This window comes from Cetorhinus maximus, chromosome 2, assembly GCF_964194155.1.
Source record: "Cetorhinus maximus chromosome 2, sCetMax3.hap1.1, whole genome shotgun sequence".
In the NCBI taxonomy this organism is placed as follows: domain Eukaryota; kingdom Metazoa; phylum Chordata; class Chondrichthyes; order Lamniformes; family Cetorhinidae; genus Cetorhinus; species Cetorhinus maximus.
Genome location: NC_135880.1, coordinates 45,370,859 through 45,393,085, shown reverse-complemented (window position 1 = coordinate 45,393,085; position 22,227 = coordinate 45,370,859). Strand labels below are relative to the sequence as shown.

Here is a 22,227-nt window from a genome sequence, read left to right as displayed (position 1 = left end):
CAGAGTAGTACCATTCCTTTTTGTTTAGATCTGCGAAGGGTTTGTCATTTGTGATTTGAATTCTTGTTTTATTTTTGAGGAAGAGTTACACCTAGCGCAAAAGAAGATGGTTGTGATTGTTGGAGGTCAGTCATCTTAGCTCCAGGACATCACTGCAGGAGTTATTCAGGGTAGTGTCCTCGGCCCAACCATCTTCAGCTGCTTCATCAATGACCTTCCTTCCATCATAAGATCAGAAGTGGGGATGTTTGCTGATGATTGGACAATGTTCAGCACCATTCGCGACTCCTCAGATGCTGAAGCAGTCCATGTCCAAATGCAGCAAGACCTGGACAATATCTAGGTTTGGGCTGACAAGTGGCAAGTAACATTCGTGCCACACAAGTGTCAGGCAATGATCATCTCCAACAAGAGAGAATCCTACCATTGCTCCTTGATGTTCAATGGCATTACTATCACTGAACCCCCCACTATCAACATCCTGGGGGTTACCATTGACCAGAAACTGAACTGGACTAGCCATATAAATACTGTGGCTACAAGAGCAGGTCAGAGGCTAGGAACCATGTGATGAATAACTCAACTCCTGACTCCCTAAAGCCTGTCCCCCATCTACAAGACACATGATGGAATACTTCCCACTTGCCTGGATGAGTGCACCTCCCACAACACTCAAGATGCTTGACAGCGTGCAGGACAAAGCAGCTCGCTTGATTGGCAGCACATCCACAAACATTCACTCCCTCCACCACCGAAGCACAGTTAGCAGCAGTGTGTACTATCTACAAGTTGCACTGCAGGAATTCACCAAGGCTCCTTTGACAGCACCTGCCAAACCCTCGACCACTACCATCTAGAAGGACAAAGACAACAGATAGATGGGAACCACCGCTTGCAAGTTTCCCTCTAGTCACTCACCACCCTGACTTGGAAATAAATCACTGTTCCTTCATGTCACTGGGTCAAAATCCTGGAACTCTCTTCCTAACAGCATTGTGGGTGTACCTACACCACATGGACTCCAGCGGTTCAAGAAGGCAGCTCACCACCACGTTCTCAAGGGCAACTAGGGATGGGCAATAAAAGCTGGCCCAGCCAGCAAAGCTCACATCCCGTGAATGAATAAAAAAAAGACATATCTGTCCTTTCTACAGATGCTAACTGACCTGTTGAGTATTTCCACATTTTCTTTTCATGGTTCAAATTTTCAACACTTGATGGATTTTGTTTTTCAACCATATGGTTATTTCTATGATGAGGAGGATGTGGGGTTTAAATCTCAGCTCTAGTCAAGCAGGATGGTTAGATTTTGAACGGTCTTATTCAGTCTGAGATAGTGATGTGGAGGGGAATGGAATTAGGGTGATGGGAGGGAAATGGTGGTGAAGGTACAGAGTTTGGGGATGTTTGCTGATGATTGCACAATGTTCAACACCATTCGCGACTCCTCAGATGCTGCAGCAGTCCAGGTCCAAATGTAGCAAGACCTGGACAATATCTAGGTTTGGGCTGACAAGTAATGCTTGAAGCCATTGGGGATAATTTTGATTTTGGGTGATAATGTAAAATAGATAATCCCAATTCAGCCACCTGCTATCCAGCTCCTTCCAATTTCCATTTCCATAGTGAATTTGTGGGAGAAAGAGATAGTTGAACATGTCAAAGGCTGCAGAGAAATCCAAAGGGACAAAGAGGTATAGTGCATCACAGTGACGGAGGATGTTATTTGTGACTGATTTGTTTGTTTCAAGAAGAAACCTGATTGAGGAGATTCAAACATGGAGCTATGGGAAAGCTGGGCATGACAGTACGCTCAAGAACTTTAGGGAAGTTGGAAATGGGATTGTGGCTTTCAAGGGCAGAGGGGTTGAGTTTTGTTTTTTTCTTGAGGAGAAGGGTGATGCCAATGGAATTGAGGGAGTGAAGATTGGGACAACCCAATGAACGACCTGGATTGGAGAGAGTCATGGTTTTGCAGGGAGATAGGCATTAAAAACAGATGGGAGAGAGTAATTTAGAGGTTCAACAGCTGTGGAAGTATCATGATTAATGGAGAACCAAAGGATACGTGGTGAGGATTTCATAGTGTAAGTGACTTAGTGCAGAATTTATCCCAGGGGCAGGCACAGAAAGAAGTGGGGTTGGTAGGGGCAATGTGGGTGGTGAAGAATGCAAGGAAATAGTTGGTGAAGATCTCAAGAATTGTGAATAGAGAGGCCACTTGAGATGGCTTAATCATGGGGGTTTCCATGGGGTGAGTTTATATGGTGGGAAAGATTTAGTGAGGACAAGAGGGCTGTGAAATCGGAAAAGAGAGATCAAATAGAGCCAGTAAAGATTGAAATCATCAGAGATGATGAATGCCTCACTACAGAGACTGAGGAAGAAATTTTTAGGAGTGATCTTCAGGGGCGATAGAGAACAAATATTTTAAAGGAGGTGCAAGGGAGAAGGCACAAGGTGCAATGCTTGATGGAAGAGAATATGTCAGAGAATTAAGAGTAATTTGATGAGAAGGACCACCGACTTGTACTGTAGAGGTTTGGGTGGCACAGATGGTGGAAAGTATACCACGCAGGAAGACTTCAGTAAGGGGCAAGGTATTAACACCCCTGAGTCAAGTTTCCTTCAAAGCTATGATGTCAGTACAATCATCCATTACAACCATGGATGGCAAGCGGCTCTTTATCTGGCAAACCGCAGTGGGAGCTCACAGTCAGATTTTCATGGAAATATGAATATTGGAAGATGTAATTGTACCATTTAAGTACCAGAACAAAACTAGATCTTTTGCTAAAGCATATGAACATACAAAATAGGAGCAGAAGTAGGCCATTCGGCTGCTCAAACCTGCTCCACCATTTGATAAGACCATGGCTGATTTATTTGTGTTTCAAATTCCACATTCCCATCTATCCCCTATAACCTTTGATTTCCTAGCCTAAAAAGAATCTATGTACCTCCACCTTAAAAATATTCAATAACCCTGCCTCCATCACCTTCTGAAGCAGAGAGTTCCAAAGTCACACAGCCCTCTGAGAGAAAAGGTTTCTCCTCATCTCTGTCCTAAAAAGGTGACCTCTAATTTTAAAACAGTGCCGCCTAGTTCTGGACTCACCCACTAGAGGAAACATCCTTTCCACGTCCACCTTGTCGAGACCGTACAGGATCTTATATACTTATCAAGTCACCTCTCACTTTTCTAAACTCCAGTGGAAACAAGCCCAGTCTGTCCAACCTTTCCTCATACGGCAACCCGCTCATTTCAGGTATCAATCTAGCAAACCTCCTTTGAACTGCCCCCAACAGCGGTTATGGATCCTGACCAAGAGTTAATAATACAAGTGAAGAGCAACTGGCGTCTATAAAGTGATAACCCATAAAATCTTGTATTGAACTCACTTCACTTCAGAATCAGTGTGGCCTGAACAAAACAATCAGAAATTATACAAGTTTAGCGCCAGTAGGGAGCCAAATTCTGCACCATATACATCAAATTTACCCTAAGGGACCATTGTCTAATCATTCTGTGATTCAGGATCCTTGGCTGGTATTGCTTTTTTGCAGCTCGTTTTTGCCCAGTTTATCCAAGACTATTTAAAGAAAAAGAGCATTTTTTGTTTTTGTTGCTGAGTTAATAGTTATGTATTTTTCCATTGTTAATTCTGAACCATATTTATATTGCTTTCAGGGTTGAATGTTTGATTGTTGCCAATGATGCAACAGTAAAAGGGGGATCATACTACCCAATCACAGTGAAGAAACATGTAAGAGCACAGGAGATTGCAACACAGAACCACCTGCCCTGCGTTTATTTAGGTGAAACTTTAATTTTCCTTTAGATTTATTAAGTCTTTCTTTTGAACTGCATTTTATGAAGTCGATGTACATTTTGAATACATTGCATCTTTCTGCAAGCTACTGGTGCATATTGGAAAGTTTCCAGTTTTTCTCGGATTACGGCCCAATTTATGGAATATTACTTCTGCTAACTAACAGTTTCACACGAAAAAGCACTGCCATTATTAATGATGTTGAAAATTTTCAACACGTTCCTTGTAGTGTAGTTTGTTAATTGATCCCTTTTCAGTAAGTTGAGTCTTCATGCCCCATTCTGTCCTGTATGAGCCCAGAGAATAGAGTCTTCAAAGCCTTGAGTGCAAAATCTAGGCTGACATTTCAGTGCAGTACTGAGAGAAATCTGCACTGTTGGAGATGCCACCTTTCAGACGAGACATTAAACTGGGGCCCAGTCTATTCTCTCAGGTGAATGTAAAAGATTCAGTAGCACTCCTTTAAGAAGAGCAGAGGAATTATTCCCGGTGTTCTCAACCAGCTTCACAAAAAACAAATTACCTGGTTAATATCACATTGCTGTTTGTGGGTGCACACTGCAGGTTGGTGGCTGTGATATTGCACTCCTACAGCAGGCACCTCAAAGCTCTGGAGAAGTACCATCAGCGATGCCTTTGCAAGATCCTCCAAATCCAGTGGCAAGCAGCAGCGTCCTGTTCAAAGCCAACGTGTCCAGCATCGAGGCACTAATCACTCAAAACCAGCTTTGCTGGGTGGGACATGTCATCCGGATGCCTGACAGCAGACCCCCGAAGCAACTGTTCTACTCGGACCTCAGATACGACAGGAGACTCCCAGGAGGGCAGCAGAAATGCTTTAGGGATGTCCTCAAGACATCCCTGAAGAGATCATACATCCCTGCCTACTCATGGGAGTCCCTGGCTTGTGACCGACCAAAGTGGAGAAGGTTTATTTGGGGAGGCATCGAACACATCGAGAGATTTTGTCAGGAGTAAAGTAGAGGCATTGGAGAGAGCACATAAACCTGCAAACACCTCATCTACCAGTCCCTTCAAGCACCATCTGCCCTGTATGTGGCAGAGTCTGCAGATCGTGTATTGGACTTACAAGCCATCTTAGAACCCATCAAACTGGAGGGGAAGTGAATCATCTTTGATCCCAAAGGACTTCCTAAGAAGTAAAAAGAAGAAAAGCTGTTTTTTGCACAGATTGGCTGCTACATTTCCTACATTACATACTTCTAAAATAAAAACAGAAGATACTGAAATACTCAGCAAGTCAAGCGCAGCTGTGAAGAGAGAAACAAGTTAATGTTTCAGGTAAATGGCCTTTCATCAGTTCTGGTGAAAGGTCACAGACCTAAAATGTTAACTCAATTTTGTGCTTCACAGATGCTCCCAGATGTGCTGAGCATCTCCAAGATTTTCTGTTTTTATGTAAGACTTTCAGCGTGGTCATGGGAGGTGCTTTATAAATGCAAGTCTTTTTTTATGGCTTCATTTCAGTGGATTCTGGTGGTGCAAACCTACCTCGGCAAGCAGATGTGTTTCCAGATCGAGACCATTTTGGGCGCATCTTTTATAATCAGGCCAATATGTCTGCAATGGGAATTGCGCAGGTAAATTAATCATTTAAAATTTATATGCTGCTATTGTTCACTTTTAGTTAGAAATTGAAATTACATGAACCATAAGCATTTTGAAATTAGGAAAGTTCAGGCATACAGCTCGATCTGCCAGTTGGATCTTTATTTGAGACAATTCTGCGATGCCAGCAATTAAAGTGTGAAAATATAACAATTAAGACATTTTAAGATATGGCTAACTATTTTATAAGAAATTAAAATTTGGAATTTGATAAGCAAAATCCTCTTCAGTATAAGAGCTTTTTGCTCTAAGTAGAAACTGTGTTCAGCTCCCTACCAACAGGTTGTGAACTTGAATTGCAGGTTTCCCTGTTACTTCAGGTTGCAAGTAGGGTTAGTGTTCTTTCTTTTGGATGAGGGAAATCGAAAGTAGAAGAATGCAGTTTGACCAACTAAAAACACTAGGCCTGAATTTTTTGGATGGTGGGGTCTCGCTTTCTGCCATCCGAAGAGTCGTCGGGGAACACATCCTGCCAACTCCGAGTGCCCTGCAGCCATTTCACGCTTGAATGAGTATTAAATGGCTGTAGGTGGGGCTTGCGCCTCTCACCTGGGAGGAAGTTCTGCCTTAGAGAGCTGTGATTGGCCGGCAACTCTCCAGTCACTGCAGCAACAGTGCTGTAGTGGAGAGAAGAGGAAGTTCAGGAGGGTGTTGGAACCCAAGTTTAGGGAAAGGAGGCCCAGGCAAGTTCAAGGGTTCCCAGGACCAGAGGGTAGGGAAAGCCTGAGGAGGCGCGAAGGGGGTGATCAGATTCTCAGGGGAGAGGCTGGGGATGCGGGGTGGGAGGCCCGGAAGCCACCGGACCTTAAGGCAGTAGCGGGGGAGCGTAAAATTCTGGTCTGTAGTCGTAAAGTTTAGGGGAGGTCCCAAAACAGTGAATGCAAAAATGGCAGTAAGTGGTACAGTGTGAATGAAAATTATCGTATTCATGTTTGTTTTCTTATAATAAACCATTTTCATATATAAAGCATTCAATTCTATGATTCTCTCCTTTGGTTCTAGATAGCTGTGGTCATGGGTTCATGCACAGCAGGAGGAGCATATGTGCCTGCCATGGCTGACGAAAGTATTATCGTGAAGAATCAAGGGACAATTTTCTTAGGAGGCCCACCTCTGGTACATATGCATATAATAACCTCAATATTGCTTTATGTTTGGGGAAGTAAAAAAAGTAAACTCCCAAACTCCATTGCAAATTTTTGCATTATCCTGTATCCTCATCAGCCACCAGGATCAATTTTGTTTAAAGTCTGCTCTTGTCTATGGTTGGTTTTCCCTGTTTGTGCTACCAATGCAAAAGCCCTTCAGGGGCTATATTTACCAGCACACTGAAATTGATGTTGAAGTGTTTACATTCGTGTTACATTTCACTTCACTTTGGAAAGTAACAAATACAAGTTCCGAGCCCTCTAACTGAAAGATTTAGAGACTCTTTGTCTTAAGTAACTCCATTTGATCATAATCTCTGATCATGAATTCTTTCACTGTTTAGCAATCACCGAAGCACAGTCCGACATGCGCAGTTGTTGGCCTTGTCCCTGATTAATGGAATTTGTATTTGAGACATGACTTCAAGAATTGGTTAGGAAAGGTACTCTTTTAAATACCATAGGAGCAGGAGTAGGTGATTCAGCCCCTCAAGCCTGTTCTGCCAACCAGTTAAATCGTAGTTAACCTGTTTCTTAATTCCATCTAACCACGTTGGTTCTGTAACTGTTGTCTGACAAAAATCTATCAATTTCAGCTTTAAAATTATTGATTGACCTAGCCTCACCAGCTCTGTGGGGGACAGAATTCCAGATTTCCACTACCTGTTATGTAAAGAATTGCTTCCTGACATCAACCCCTCAACAGCCTAGTTCTAACATTAACGTTATCCACCCCTGGTTTGGATTCTCCCACCCGAAGCAATAGCTGTTCTCTATTTATCCTATCAACTCTTTTAATCATTACCCCTCAATCTTATGAACTCGAGGGAAAACAAACCTGTTTTTATACTAGAGTAGTGAGGCATGCTAAAAACACAGGACAAATTCAGTTGTGCTTTTTTTGAGCAGTTGTACAATGCAATAATTTTACCAGAATTACTTTGTGGAGTAGAAGTTCAGCTATTGCCTCCTTATATTTTATGGTTGAAAGGATGGATGGATTCTTCCTTGGTTGCTTTTGCCACTAATAGCCATGGTGTTCCCTCACAGGGACTTGCCATGTTATCAAGTTACAAAACTTTAATTTAAGAGAGGAATTGATGAGTTCTGGGTTGTCTCAGAGAATGAAACTAATCAATAAACATGAGGACCCAATGTGAGGATTGTGAATCAAAGCTAGTGCCTGAAAAATAAAATTGTGTTATTTAGATCATATTGATTGGTTGTGGTTCATTGTTATTAATATTTACCATGTGCTAATTGAGTCTTTCAGCGTTTGTTATTTTGTCCTGTTTTGCTGTTGGCCCTCAGTGGGAGATAGGAAATGACAACTTCAAGTAGATTGCCTGTGTTTTGAGGCTTTGTGTGCGTGTTCTTAATTTAATTTTGAGTGGGTATTTATTTCTGGGAATATGAAACTGTTTCTGGTATAACTCCAAGATTCACGTCCATGGGTTATGTTGCAGTGTTACATTGTTTAGATATTTGGTGGCCCCATGAGGTATGTTATCTGTAGGAAATTTTCATTTATAATGAGACTGAAAATAGTTACTGCACTTATCCAGATCTGAAAAATTAAAGCTGTCATCTCTTCACAGATGCCGTGTATTTTCAACATTCTCTGTCTTAATTACTGTAATGTCATTATTAGCATGGAGGTTTCTCTCCCGTAATTTCAAAACCACAAATAACCATGATGTGTTTCTCAGTTAATCTTACCCCAGTACTCTAAATTTGATCAGTTTGAATGAAGAGAAAGAGTAAGGCCCATTAAGGACCATAGTGATAATTTGTGTGTGGAGCCGGAAGACGTAGTTAGGGTTCTAAATGAATACTTTGTGTTGGTGTTTACAAGTGAGGAGGTCGATGTGGGTATGGAAATCAGGCAGAAGGACTGTGATATAATTAAAGAAATTAGCATAGAAAGGGAGGAGGTTCTAAATGGTCTGGCAGGCTTAAAAGTAGATAAGTCTCCAGGCCCGGATTAAATGTATCCCAGACTATTGAGTGAGGCAAGGGAGGAGATAGCAGTGGCGCTGGCAATAATTTTCAATACCTCTCTGGCCACAGGAGCGGTGTCAGAACACTGGAGGACAGCCAATGTGCTACCGTTATTCAAGAAGGGAGGAAAGGATAAACTAGGGAACTACAGGCCAGTCAGTTTAACCTCAGTGGTGGGGAAACTATTGGAAGCAACTCTGAGGGACAGAATTAATCTACACTTGGAGAGGTAGGGATTAATCAAGGACAGTCAGCATGGTTTTGTTAAGGGGAGGTCATGTCTGACCAATTTGATTGAATTTTCCGAAGAGGTGACCAGGCGATGCATTTGACGTAGTCTACTTCAGCAAGGCTTTTGATAAGGTCCCACATGATAATGAAGGTAAGAGCCCATGGGATCCAAGGCAATTTGGCAAATGATCCAGAATTGACTGAGTGGCAGGAAGCAGAGGGTGATGTTCGAGGCGTGTTTTTGTGACTGGATACCTGTGTCCAGTGGCGTTCTACGGGGATCGGTGTTGGGTCCCTTGCTGTTTGTGGTATATATAAACGATTTAGACTTGAATGTAGGAGGGTTGATCAGTAAGTTCGTGGATGACATGAAAATTGGTGGGGTGGTAAATCGTGAGGAGGATAACCTTAGATTACAGGAGGATATAGACGGGCTGGTCAGATGGGCTGATCAGTGGCAAATGGAATTTAATCTGGATATGTGTGAGGTGATGTACTTGGGCAGGACAAACAAGACACGGGAATACACGATGAATGGTAGGACCCTGGGAAGTACCGAGGATCAGAGGGACCTTGATGTGCATGTCCACCGGTCCCTTAAGGTAGCGGGACAGGTAGATAAGGTGGTTAAGAAGGCATATGGGATACTTGCCTTTATGAGCCGAGGCATAGAATGCAAGAGCAGGGAGGTTATACTGGAACTGTATAAAACGCCGCTTAGGCCACAGCTAGAGTATTGTGTGCAGTCCTGGAATCCGCATTATAGGAAGGATGTGATTGCACTGGAGAGAGTGCAGAGGACATTTACCAGGATGTTGCCTGGGCTGGAGAGTTTTATTTATGAGGAGAGATTGGATAGACTGGGATTATTTTCCCTGGAGCAGAGGATATTGAGCAGGGACATGATTGAGGTGTATAAAATTATGAGGGGCATGGATAGGGTAGACAGGAAGGAATATTTCCCCTTTGTGGAGGGATCAATAACCAAGGGGCATAGATTTAAGGTAAGGGGCAGGAGGTTTAGAGGAGATGTGAGGAAGAATTTTTCCACCTAGAGGGTGGTGGGAATCTGGAACTCACTGCCTGAAAGGGTGGTAGAGGCAGAAACCCTCATAACATTTAAGAAGTATTTGGATGTGCACTTGTGATGCCATGACATACAAGGCTATGGACCTAGTGCTGGAAAATGGGATTAGAATAGTTAGGTACTTGTTTGACCGGTACATATAAGATGGGCCGAATGGCCTTTTTCTGTGCTGTAGACCTCTATGACTCTATGAAGTCTGATAGTGATAAATCTTACCTGCAAGCTACCCCAACAATACAAAATAGCTAAAAATGTAAGACAACATTACCAAACTTCTGATAGTAGATGTAGGAATAAAGCACAGAATACTGGAATAAAAATAGAGTATATTGGAAATGCACAGTTAGTTAGCAGCATTTGAAAGCAATACGTTGATTAATGCTGAAGGAAATAACCCTTCAGCAAAACTTTATTAAGAACCTACATTTCTGCTACCTTCCATGCTGGAAAGCAGAAACATTTGAAACTATTGTTGACTTGTGTTTGTACAGGTAAAAGCTGCTACTGGTGAGGAGGTTACAGCTGAAGATCTTGGAGGTGCTGATCTCCACTGCAGGTAAACCATCTTATGTAGTGTCTGTTGGGAGTCTTACTGTCTGCATATTCAGTGCAAACAAATGTGCCTGTCATTCTGCCAGGCTTAAAACTGTACTTTGGCAAGGTCTATCAATAAAAACATTACGTATTGATGTTTCTTAAGGCAGTTGTTACAGTTATGGATTTATGATCCACAGTACACCGTCTCACAGTGTAGTCTATTATATGGATCTTACCATTTGGATCAGAGTGTAAGGTCACACTTAATGCAATGAACAAACCTTACTGTAACACATGAGCAGCACAGATTGCTGAAAAATAGCACCCTAGGTTTTAGTTCTCTCAATTACTTTGTAGCTTTACTGCAGATACATATTTCCATGGATTTGGATCAATACCTGATGCATCTAATTTGGAGTGAGGTGGGTGGGAGGAGGGGAGATTGGCTTGGGTGGTTTTGAATATAAACTATTGCTGATTGGTGACTTGTTGTGTTACTTATAAGGCTACTCACATTTGTACAGAAAAAAACAACCCTCTTGGCCATGTGTTCTATGTGAGCACGATGTGGGGTATATTGACTTCAAATATTGATAGGGGGAGAAAATAAGGCAAGTTTAATACAGGAATATTGAGCCCATCATATTGGCATGGCATTCGATCTCTGCTGCTGTGAAACCAATCCTGCTGTTGGTTGATTCACAAATAAGTTGTCTTCCACAACAGGTGTGTTTTATTGAAACACATTTGAGAACTGATGCACAGAAAAGAAAGTCTTGCGTTTATATAGTACCTTTCACAACCTTGGGATGACCCAAAGCACTTTATAGTCAATGAAATACTTTGGAAATTTATTTGCTGTTGTAATGCAGGAAACGGGCCAGTCAAGGTTCCATAAGCAATAAGTGGATACTGACCCACTGACCTGTTTTAATGATTGAGAAAAAAAAAACATTGGCCAGGAAGAACTTAAGAACTCCCCTGCTCTGCTTTAAATGGTGCCATGAGATCTTTTAGTCCACCTGAGAGGGTTAAAGTTGATAAATCCCCTGGACTTGATGACCTACATCCCCGAGTATTGAAAGCGGTGGATGTAGAGATAGTGGATTTATTGGTGGTCATCTTCAAAAATTCTGTAGATTCTGGAATGGTTCCTGCAGTTTGGAAGGCAGCAAATGTATCCTGCCCAGTCCTATTTAAGAAAGGGGGGAGAGAGAAAGCAGGGAACTGCAGACCTGTTCGTCTGACATCAGTAATAGGGAAAATGCAAGAACCTATTATAAAGTATGTGATAACTAGACACTTAGAAAATGATGATAGGATTGGGAAGAGTCAACATGGCTTTATGAAAGTGATATCATGTTTGACAAACCTGTTAGAGTTTTTTGGGGATGTAACTGGAGGAATACATAAGGGAGAACCAGTGGATGTGGTGTATTTTAATTTTTGGAAGGCTTTCAATAAGGTCCCACATGAGAGTTAGTAAGCAAAATTAGAGCACATGGGATTGGGGTAATATACTGGCATGGATTGAGAATTGGATAACGGACAGAAAACAGAGTAGGAATAAATGGGTCATTCTCAGGTTGGCAGGCTTTGACTCGTGGGTTACCACAAGGATGTGCTTGGGCTCCAGTTACTCTCAATGATCAATGATTTGGATGTGGGACTAAATGTAATATTTCCAAGTTTGCAGATAACACAAAACTAGGTGGGAATGTGAGTTGTGAGGAGGACACAAAGAGGTTTCTACGCGATTTAGACAGACTGAATGAGCAAGAACATGACAGATGAAATATAATGTGGAAAAAAGGACAGTTATCCATTTTGATAAGAAAAACAGAAATGCAGTATATTTCTTAAATGGTGAGAGATTTGGAAGTGTCGATGTCCAAAAGGACCTGGGTGTCCTTGTTCATAAGTCACTGAAACCAACATGCAGGCGCAACAAGCAGTTAGGACAGCAAATGGTTTGTTAGCCTTTATTGCAAGAGGATTTGAGTAAAGGAGTAAAGAAGTCTTGCTGCAATTGTACAGTCTTGATGAGACCGCACCTGGAGTATTGTGTGCAGTTTTGATCTCTTTACCTAAGGAAGGATTTGCAAACCATAGAGGGAGTGCAACAAAGGTTCACCAGACTGATCCCTGAGATGACGGGATTGTCCTACGAGGAGAAATTGAGGAAACTGAGCCTATACTCTCTAGAGTTTAGAAGAATGAAAAGTTATCTCATTGAAGCATATAAAATTCTTACAGGGCTCAACAGGGTAGATGCAGGGTGGATGTTTCCCCTGGCTGTGGGGCCTAGAACCAGGGGACACAGTCTCAAAATAAGAGAGAGACCATTTGGGACTGAGATGAAGAGGAATTTCTTCATTCAGAGGATGGTGAGTATTTGGAATTCTGTACTCCAGAGGGCTTTTGAAGCTCAGCCATTTAATATATTCATGTAGAGATCAATAGATTTCTGAATATTAAATATATCAAGGGATATGGGAATATTGTGGGAAAATGCAGTTGAGGTAGAAGATCACCAATTATCAAGTTGAATTGCCGAGCAGGCTTGAGGGGCCGAATGGCCTACTCCTGCTCCTATTTCCTATGTTGCTGTGTTCCTTTGTAATTTACTCGTGAATTCTGCAGAAAGTCTGGTGTAACCGATCACTACGCTTTGGATGATGATCACGCACTTCACTTGGCACGAAAGGCTGTACGAGATCTCAACTATCAGAAGAAAGTGGATGTAAGTACATAACTACTGAATGAATAAACCCGTAAAATTTGTAGCTTTGCCTCATGCCCTTATTATACAACATTTTAAACACAGAATTTATACTTGTGGGTTGTGTTTATTGAGCGTACAAATCTTAGTCCTAAACTGCTGAATCACTAATTTGATTCCATTGCCCTCACTTAAACCTGCTTATAAGATCACTGAATTCTAACAACCATACCTAGCAAAATGACCCAGAATCCAATGTGTATCACAATGTCACAATAATATGACAAAACATTTAATTATCCCTGTGATCAGCTTATCAGTATGACTATGGCCTCTTGAGCCATTAGACTTTTGTTGGTAGATTAGTGACTATTTGAATCAAGGGAAGATGATTAAGGGAACACCACCACCTGGAAGTTCCCCTCCAAGTCATTCACCATCCTGACTTGGGAATATATTGCCGTTCCTTCACTGTCGCTGGGTCAAAATCCTGAACTCCTTTCCTAACAGCAATGTGGGCGCACCTACGCCACATGGACTGCAGTGGTTCAAGGCAGCTCACCACCACCTTCTCAAGGGCAACTAGGGATGGGCAATAAATGCTGGCCCGGCCATCAAAGCCCACATCCCGTGAAAGAATTAAAAAAAATTAGATTCTCTCTTGCTAGAGATTGTCATTGCCTAGCATTTATGTGATGCGAATGTTGCTTGCCACTTATCAGCGTAGTCTGTCGGCATGATAAAATGTGAGAATTGTTTGAGAAGGAAAGTGTTTCAGAGCTGGCCAGGTGAAGGCGGGCCCGCCCCCAACTTTTATGCCGTTGTGTACCCAAGTGTAATATTCACTTCATTATGTGAGAAGTCCAACATGAAAATAATCACTACTGGATCTTGTAATGGATAATAAACCAGAACAGGTAGGAGCTGTAAGAGTAGGAGAGCATCTTGGTAGTAATGATCATAACATCTAAAGTTTAAGAACAGGATTAGTAGTGACATAGTAGGACAAAGCCAAAGATAGTTGACGAAATAGAGGAAATTATGAAAAATTAGGGTGGAACTGAAGAAGGTTAATGGAGAAAAAAAATTGAAAAACGATGAGACAGAAAACAATGGGAAATTTTTATGGGATAATCAATAGACTAAAAGGTAGAATACCATGTTGAATGCTAAGATGTCCTATGTCAGGTGTGCTTGTGCTGTGATTTTGGGAGGAAATAGTCCATTGACAGGAATAGCTTGGCTAACATATCATGTAATGGTATTATTTAATGCGGGCCTAAATCTAGATTGACAATGACCAGTTAATTTAAGAAATAAACAACAGATAACCAACAAATTAACTAAATAGTCAAAACATGGCAGTGCAGGCAGTTTTATTTGTTAGTGAGATGTGAGCATCACTGGCCAGGCCAGCATTTGTTGCCCATTGCTAATTACCCTTGAGAAGGTGGTGATAAGCCACATTCTTGAACCTCTGCAGTCCATCTGGTGCAGGTACACCCACAGTACTGTTAGGGAGGGAGTTCTGGGATTTTTACCCAGCGACAGTAAAAGAATGGCAATGTACTACCAAGCCAGGTTGCTGTGCGGCTTGGAGAGGAACTTACAGGCGGTGGCGTGCTCATGAGTCTGCTGCCTTGTCCTTCTAGGTGGTAAAGTTGCTTTTGAAGGAGGTTTGGTGAGTTATTGCAGTGCATTTTACATATGGCGCACACTGCTGCCATTGTGCAATATTGGTGGATGGAGAGCCAATCAATTGGATTACTTTGTCCTGGATGGTGTCGAGTTTCTTGAGTGTTGTTGGAGCTACACTCATCCAGGCAAGTGGAGGGTATTCCACACACTTCTGACTTGGGCTTTCGGAAGTCAGGAGGTGAGTTACTCTTCTAGCCCCAGTATTTATATGGATGGTTCATTTTAGTTTCTGGTCAATGGTAACCACTGCCCCAGCATAAAATTACTTCAGTATGTGTGAAGTCCAACATGAAAATAATCAGAACTGCATCTTATAACGAATAATGAACCAGAACAGATAGGAGAAATAAGAATAGGAGAACATCTCAGTAGTAAATATGTGAAGTTTAAGAGTAGGATTAGAAGTGACTCAAGTAGGACAAAGATAGTAGATTGAAATAGAGCAAATTATGAGAAATGAGGGTAGAACTGAAGAAGGTTAATGGAGAAAAAGTTTTGAAAAACGATGAGACAGAAAAACAATGGGAAATTTTTATGGGGTATTCGATAGACTTGCTGTGGAGAAAACATGGTCATGGCAACGCCTCATCCATTCAGAGTCAGCATGCCAACCAATCAGCACCCTTTTCTCCTGTAGTATAAATTGTTGTGATTGTTTGAAATTTGACATTCTTACATTTGTCCTGATGAGTGCAAGTTGAAAAGCTTCGGTGATATGTCTGTTGTGGAGTATCTAAAAGACACTCGACTGTGGGTGGACTCAGCAGCAGTTCTTTATTTACTGCAAGTGTGCACACATGGGAAATACTCTTTCAGAATGCTCTAAAAGGCAATTTGAAGTTATACAGTTTCTATCAGATATATATATATATACCATCTTTTAGGTCTAATTGTTACATCCTTAATTACAAATGAATGACCTATTCCTCACCTCCGCTATTCAGGAGGAATCGTAAAACAATCATGGAATGACCTGTCTGTTGGCACAAACGATGTTCCAAAACATGAACTTTGCTTATCTGTCCTGACGTTTCACTGCAGTGCCTAGCATTTTGCATATCTTGACCCTGAGATCAAGCTATCTGTTTATTACAGTATAACTCATAGACCATTCACCAACTTCATGGCCTGGCTAGAAGGTCATATTCATTCTAGTTTTTTTTTAACTGTAGACACTTCTAAAACTTAAATTCGCAACTTGGCCAAGCCTGAGTAATCCCATGATGCATCATTAAATGCCTCCACATGTCTTTCTCTTCAGCTATATTAATAAAGTTGGGGTGGAAAGGGAGAACATAACTGACAATCTAGTAAATCCAGATGAGGATAAAACCCCCAGATCCAGAAGGCATGCATCCATCCACATATACTCAAAGAAACTGGCGTGAAGATAGTGGAGTTGCTAGTTTTTGTATGCATAAGTTGTATAGAATGGGGGATTGTACCAGAGGACTGGTGGGCAGCTAATATTGTTGCTATTTACAAAAAGGGAACTAGAACAACACCTGGGACCAAAAGAGCAGTCACCTTAAACCAAGTGATAGGAAAGATATTGAAAGCTACACTAAAACATATGATAGAAGAGTATCTGGAGACAGAAAATGTAACAAAAATACTCAGCATGGATTCGGAACGACTAAGTCATGCTTAGCTAATCTGATAGCATTCTTTGAGAGGCAATGGAAAGAGTAGATAATGCAGTAGATGTCATACACTTGGATCTTCAAAAAGCCTTTAAGATACCACAAGGTAGGCTCATGGCAGAGATTAGGACATGCGGAGTCAGGGCAAAAGTAGAAAGCAGAGAGTAGGATAAAGGGTCGTTATTTAAATTGGAGGAAGGTAAAAAGGAGTTCCTCAAGGATCAGCTCTTGGACCAGTGTTTTAAATAATTAACATTAAAAATTTAACTTAGCAATAAGTAACCTGTTATGAAACTCATACCTTATTGAGCTCAGCGGTCGGGAACATTGGTTCTCGATGGACCTCGGACATTCTGCGCAGATGCAGGCCAGGAGTAGGCTGCACGTGCACAGTTCGGCATCTTTCATTCTTCAGGCCCAGGAGAGGCCCTGCACATAGAGAGAGAAGAAAAATAGTGCAAAAACCCAGGTCAGGCGATTTGATGTGGAACACCACAGCCAGCAAGTGTCCCGACAAGGGAGGGGGACAGGGAGAGGTCCCAAGAAGTGACCGAGGTAAGGGACAAGGGAGAGGGGACAAGGAGAGGTCCCAAGAAGAAGAGTCCCAGGTAAGGGACAAAGGCAGGGGACAGAAACAGGCCCCAGTTAAGTTCAATTAAAAGGAAGGAGCAGAGAAACAGGCTCCAATTAGAAAAAAGGTCTGCAGGGAGCAGAGTTTAAGTGAAGCCGGCTTGGGAGAAGCCCTGGAAGTCGAAGAGGGTTCAAGAGAAGCACTGAAGATCCAAGAAGGCAACTGAAGATTGGTAACTCTAGCTGCGGGCCGTTGGGGAAAATGTACCCGTTTGGAGCAGTAGTGTTCTGCTTGGCATAGCTGAAGAGCTGAAAATATGCTTGCAAATTGGTGTTTGAGCTTACTCCAGGTGAAACCCAGGGGAATGGAACCTTGGAAGGTGAGATTGAAACCCTGTGAGGTGGGCCATCGTTGAAGCTGTCTGAGCTGGAGTGACCTTTGGAGAGAATTCCAAGGCGAGATCTTCAAAGGTGAAGATTGGAAACCCTCATGAGAGAGTTGAAATTTCAGTGAGATTGGTTGACTCAGTGGGCAGAATCATCTGCTCCCATTTGCGGTGGGAGTGGAAAATATCAGGAGATCACAAAAATTCGGTTTTACGTGGTCCTTATAACCAGTTTGTGTTTGACTGCTCCACCCATCAATGGTAGACCATGTTTCCTGCCACCACACGGCGGGAACCTAATTTCAATACTTTAGCATCTCGTTATAAGCCCTACTCACCGGAATCATTCTCTCACACTGGATCATCCAGGCATGTTGGCGTGGTGTTTCACAACTGGACGTAAGCACCTGGCAAGCTGCACTTCGCTCGGGACTTTAAGTTTGTTTGTCTACCTTGACTTAGGCAGCGCTTGTGGTCATCAGCGCCAGGTTTTGCAGGCAGCACAACATCACTTTTAGGGGGCCTCACAGGCAGGTCTCTACCTACCACACCAGCCGTGAGGTGGGGCTGGCATTTCAACTGCTACAGGGCTAGGGCTTGCTTGGGGAAGGGGAAGAAGTGGCCTCAGGCAAGAGAAGAGGGTACAGGGCGAGGGCTGTACTGGGGAAGGTGGGGGTATCCCAGGTGTGTGTGTGGGGGCACATTGATCTGTGCAAGTAGCCTCAAGATGGTGAGGGATGAGTGGGCAGATGGGGCCAGATGAAGATGTAAGGGTGTGTGAGAGAGAGTGAGTGGTGATGTCCCTTGAGCTGGTAGTGAGTGAGATCCCAGTGAATGCGTGATGGGTTTGTGCGTGTGGGAGTTTAGAGTGATGAGATGGTTGCCCTTACCCTGGTGACACGGATGAGATAATTCATCCTCTTTCTGCACTGGCTGGCCAATCTCTTGTATGCAGCATTGGCACTGACCACCACTGCCACCGCCTCCCAAGCCAGAGTGGTGAGATAACTGGACCTCCTGCAGCCAGAGAGGGGGTGGAGGGCATCGTGGCGGGTCTCCAAAAGATATTCTAGTGACGGGTCACTGAACTCCTCTTGGCTTTCAGAGCCATGTCTTCACTGGAGCAGTCCTGGGCTGCAAGCATTGAGAACTGTGTGCGTGGCTGAAGTTCAGATATGGCACCCGGAGTGTGGAAACGGTGAGGTAACAGCCTGGCGGGTGATTCAGAGGCCTCCTGCCAGCGAGGCGGCATGTTTCCTGTGGCCGTATAATTAATGAGGTGGGAATACCTGCCATTGTGGCTGGTGGGTAAAACATCGCTTAGTGCAATTCTGGGACAATTCTGCCCATGTTACAGATGTCAGGGTGGGTTATTGTGAAATCCATGGAATCTGTTTTGGCCACATTTTGCATTTATTGTGTAATGTGGTGTGTTTAACCACAAATGGCTTGTTAAATCACATGTCCTTCATGCCTACCCTGAATGTTAGAGTATAAGATAGATATAGTAAATTGTTTTATCTTTCTAGCCTTGTATAGTAAAGTTTATTTTTGTTTGTTCAAAACCCATAGAACCTTGTGGCTGTATTCTATTAGCAAGTCTTGAATCTCAAATTTTGTCTCCTTCAAACAAAACATTATTGGCTTTTAACCAGATCTCACCAACAGCTTAGGCCAAGGATCATAACATAAATTGAGGACTCTTACGGGATTTCGAATCCACAGACAAATACAAGTGCTGGCACTTGTTGAGGTTGATAAGATCCACGATGAATTTTACTATAATGATTGAAAAGCAGAATGGCCTTGCTAATTGCTAAGACTTTTCTTGAGAGGGATGATTTTCCCTGAGTGATTTGCAACAATTAACCGAGGCTAGGTTAATCACATTAGCAGAAAAGTTGAAGTTGGAGTTAAAAGCAGGGGCTAAGAAAGCAGACATAATTCATAATTCACAGCATTAGAAGAAGGAAAAGGTAAACCAGATAACAATTCAATTGAATTAGCTAGAATTCAGTTGCAAATGAAGCAACTTGAAATAGGAAAAGAAATTAAAAAGCTTGAATTAGAAAACAAGGAAAAAGAGCAAATGAAATGGAAATGATAAAGCTCGAATTGGAAAAGAAAGAGTGTAAGAAATGGAAATGCAAAAGCTTGAGCTCGAGTTTCAAAGAGAAAAAAAATCAGACATCATGAACTGGCTAGAGAAAAGCAAAGAGTACGGAGTGAAACAGGGCCTAGTAGTTCGGATGAGGAATCGAGTCCCATTCCGAGTTTTGATGTAACAAAGAGTCGTCTTCTATTGCCTAAATTCACTGAAGATGGAATTGAGAGATAGTTTTTCTCATTTGAAAAGGTGGCTACAAAGCTAAAGTGGCCAAAGGACACATGGACTCTCATTTTGCAAAGCATTTTGGTTGGGAAGGCTATGGATGTGTATTCTAGCTTTTGGAAGAACAATCTTCAGATTATGAGGTACCTAAAACTGCAGTACCTAATGCTTACAAACTTGTCCCTGAAGCATATGAGTTGAAATTTTGGACTTTACAGGAAAGACCAAATGAAAGGTTTGTGGAATTTGCTGGCAAGAAAGAAATGCTGTGAGACCGGTAGCTTCAATCGTTGAAGTTGAAGCAAAATTTTGAGAATGTGAGGGAGCTAATGATATTGGAAGAATTTTGAAATAGCATCAAAAGAGCTATGAGGTTACACTTGGGAGACCGACTGATTTCTAGGGTATGCGAAGCAGCAGTTCTGGCAGATGGGTATGATATATCACATAGGCAGCTGGGGGTAAACCCACTGGGAAGGTGGAGGAACAGAAAAGAAGCTTGCTTCATGGAGGAGGCAGAAGATGTTCCAGGCAAGAAAAATGATAGTGTAGAGGATAAAAGTGAGGTAAAGAAACCAGTATTCTCTTATTGCCGTAAGACAGGGCATCTCAAAGCCCATTTTTGGAAATTGAATGGTAAGCTGGTGGCAGTAATAAGACCGCTTAAGGAGCCTTTAGAAAAGGCTATACCAGAAAAGGAAATAGATGGTAAAACAGTGGCACTGGTGCAATTGATAGAGACTTCCATAGAGAAAGTTGCATCAGGAAGTGAAACTTGTGAGAAACCCAGTGCTACTAATGTTTTTACAGTAGGAGTAGATAGAGCTGAAAAAGATTACAAGGGATTTAAATTGGAAGAGGAAGTCACTCCATTTTTGTCCAAGAAAGAACCCAGAAAAATTGTTATCCTGAGAGATACTGGGTCAGCTCAGAGCGTATTGTTAGCAAAAGATTTGAACCTTTCTTCAGAAAGTTCGCTGAATCGGAATGTATTAATAAAGGACATTGAGGGGAAGTGCATGTCTCTCATTGCTTAAAGTCAATTTGAATTGTGCTCTGATGAAGATGCTTGTGATGTTTGAGATGCTTTTTGAAGTTGGCCTTGTGTAGTTGGAATTGTTCCAAAGTTACCTATTAAAAGAGAATTTACCACAATTGAGTTCAAAAAATGAGCTTAAAGATGGAATTATGCCTACAGCTAAGGATGACAATTGGATTGTGGCTTTAAATTAAACATTCTTTGCCAAGTTAAAGCCTGGGAGTGAAAGGAAAAAAATACGTAAGCTCTGAGTTATAATAATTCTATGTTGTTTAAATTTTGCTAATCTTTCTTCTTACATGTATTGCCTTTTGTCTTGGTTAAATTTTTGTAACTTTATAATACAATACGTGTAAATGTGGAACAAAATGAAAAGTTTATCTGTATAGAATGCAATAAGCCATTTGTTATACGTTTATGATGTTAATTACTTCTTGTAAAAAAAATTGTAAAGCCATTGTAAAGAAACCTTCACTGTAATGAAGCTTTCTTTCTTCCAAGGTGATAGGTATTATGATACTTATACTTAGCTTGTCGAGCACGGAGGTTGAGAACTTTTTGTTTCTCCATGGACCTCGGACTTTGTGCGCATGCACAGACCAGGAGCAGGCTGCACATGAGGAGTTCAGCATCCTTACGTTCTTCAGGCCAGGACAGGCCCTGTGTGCCTATACATAGAGAGAGGAGAAAAATGGCATGAAAACCCAGGCCTGGTGACTGGGTACAGAACACCATAGCAAGCGGGACAGAAAGAGGTCCCAAGAAATGTCCCAGATAAGGGACAAGGGAGGGGGACAGGGAGAGGTCCCAAGAAGTACCCCAGTTAAGGGATAAGAGAGAGGGACAGGAGAGGTCCTAAGAAGAAGAGTCCCAGGTAAGGAACAAAGATGGGACAGAAACAGGCCCCAGTTCAGTTAAAAGGAAGGAGCAGAGAAACAGGATTCAGTTAGAGAAAAGTGCTGCGGGAGAAGCCTTGGTAGTGGAAGAGGGCTCAAGAGAAGCCCTGAAGATCCAAGAAGGTAGCCAAAGATTGGTGACTCTGGCTGTGGGCCGTTGGGACAAAGGTGTCTCTTTGGAGCAGTAATGTTCTGCTTGGCACGGCTGAAGAGCTGAAATGGTGCTTGCGAATTGGTGTTTGAGTGTACTTGCGAATCTAGGAGAATGCAATCTCAGAAAGCCATTAAAACCCTGAGAAGTGGCTGTCATTGAAACTGTCCCGAGTTGGAGCGACTTTTGGACAGAATTCCAAGGCGAGACCTCCGAAGGTAAAAATTGGAAACCCTCGTGAGAGAGACAAAGTTTCAGTGAGGTTGGTTGACTCTCAGATGTCGGGGTGGATTATTGTGAAATCCATTGAAGCCTCTGAATGAA

General features: G+C 42.3%; 1 protein-coding gene across 1 annotated transcript in view; it reads left to right on the top strand.

Annotated features, from left to right (window-relative positions):
* mccc2 (methylcrotonyl-CoA carboxylase subunit 2) overlaps nucleotides 1–22,227 on the top strand; it is a 125,380-nt gene that overhangs the window by 45,209 nt on the left and 57,944 nt on the right. Inside the window, exons 5-9 of the mRNA XM_078564268.1 lie at nucleotides 3,692–3,819; nucleotides 5,322–5,434; nucleotides 6,465–6,578; nucleotides 10,421–10,485; nucleotides 13,110–13,209. Of these exons, the coding sequence (XP_078420394.1) occupies nucleotides 3,692–3,819; nucleotides 5,322–5,434; nucleotides 6,465–6,578; nucleotides 10,421–10,485; nucleotides 13,110–13,209 (520 nt within the window). The remainder of the gene's footprint in view (nucleotides 1–3,691; nucleotides 3,820–5,321; nucleotides 5,435–6,464; nucleotides 6,579–10,420; nucleotides 10,486–13,109; nucleotides 13,210–22,227) is intronic.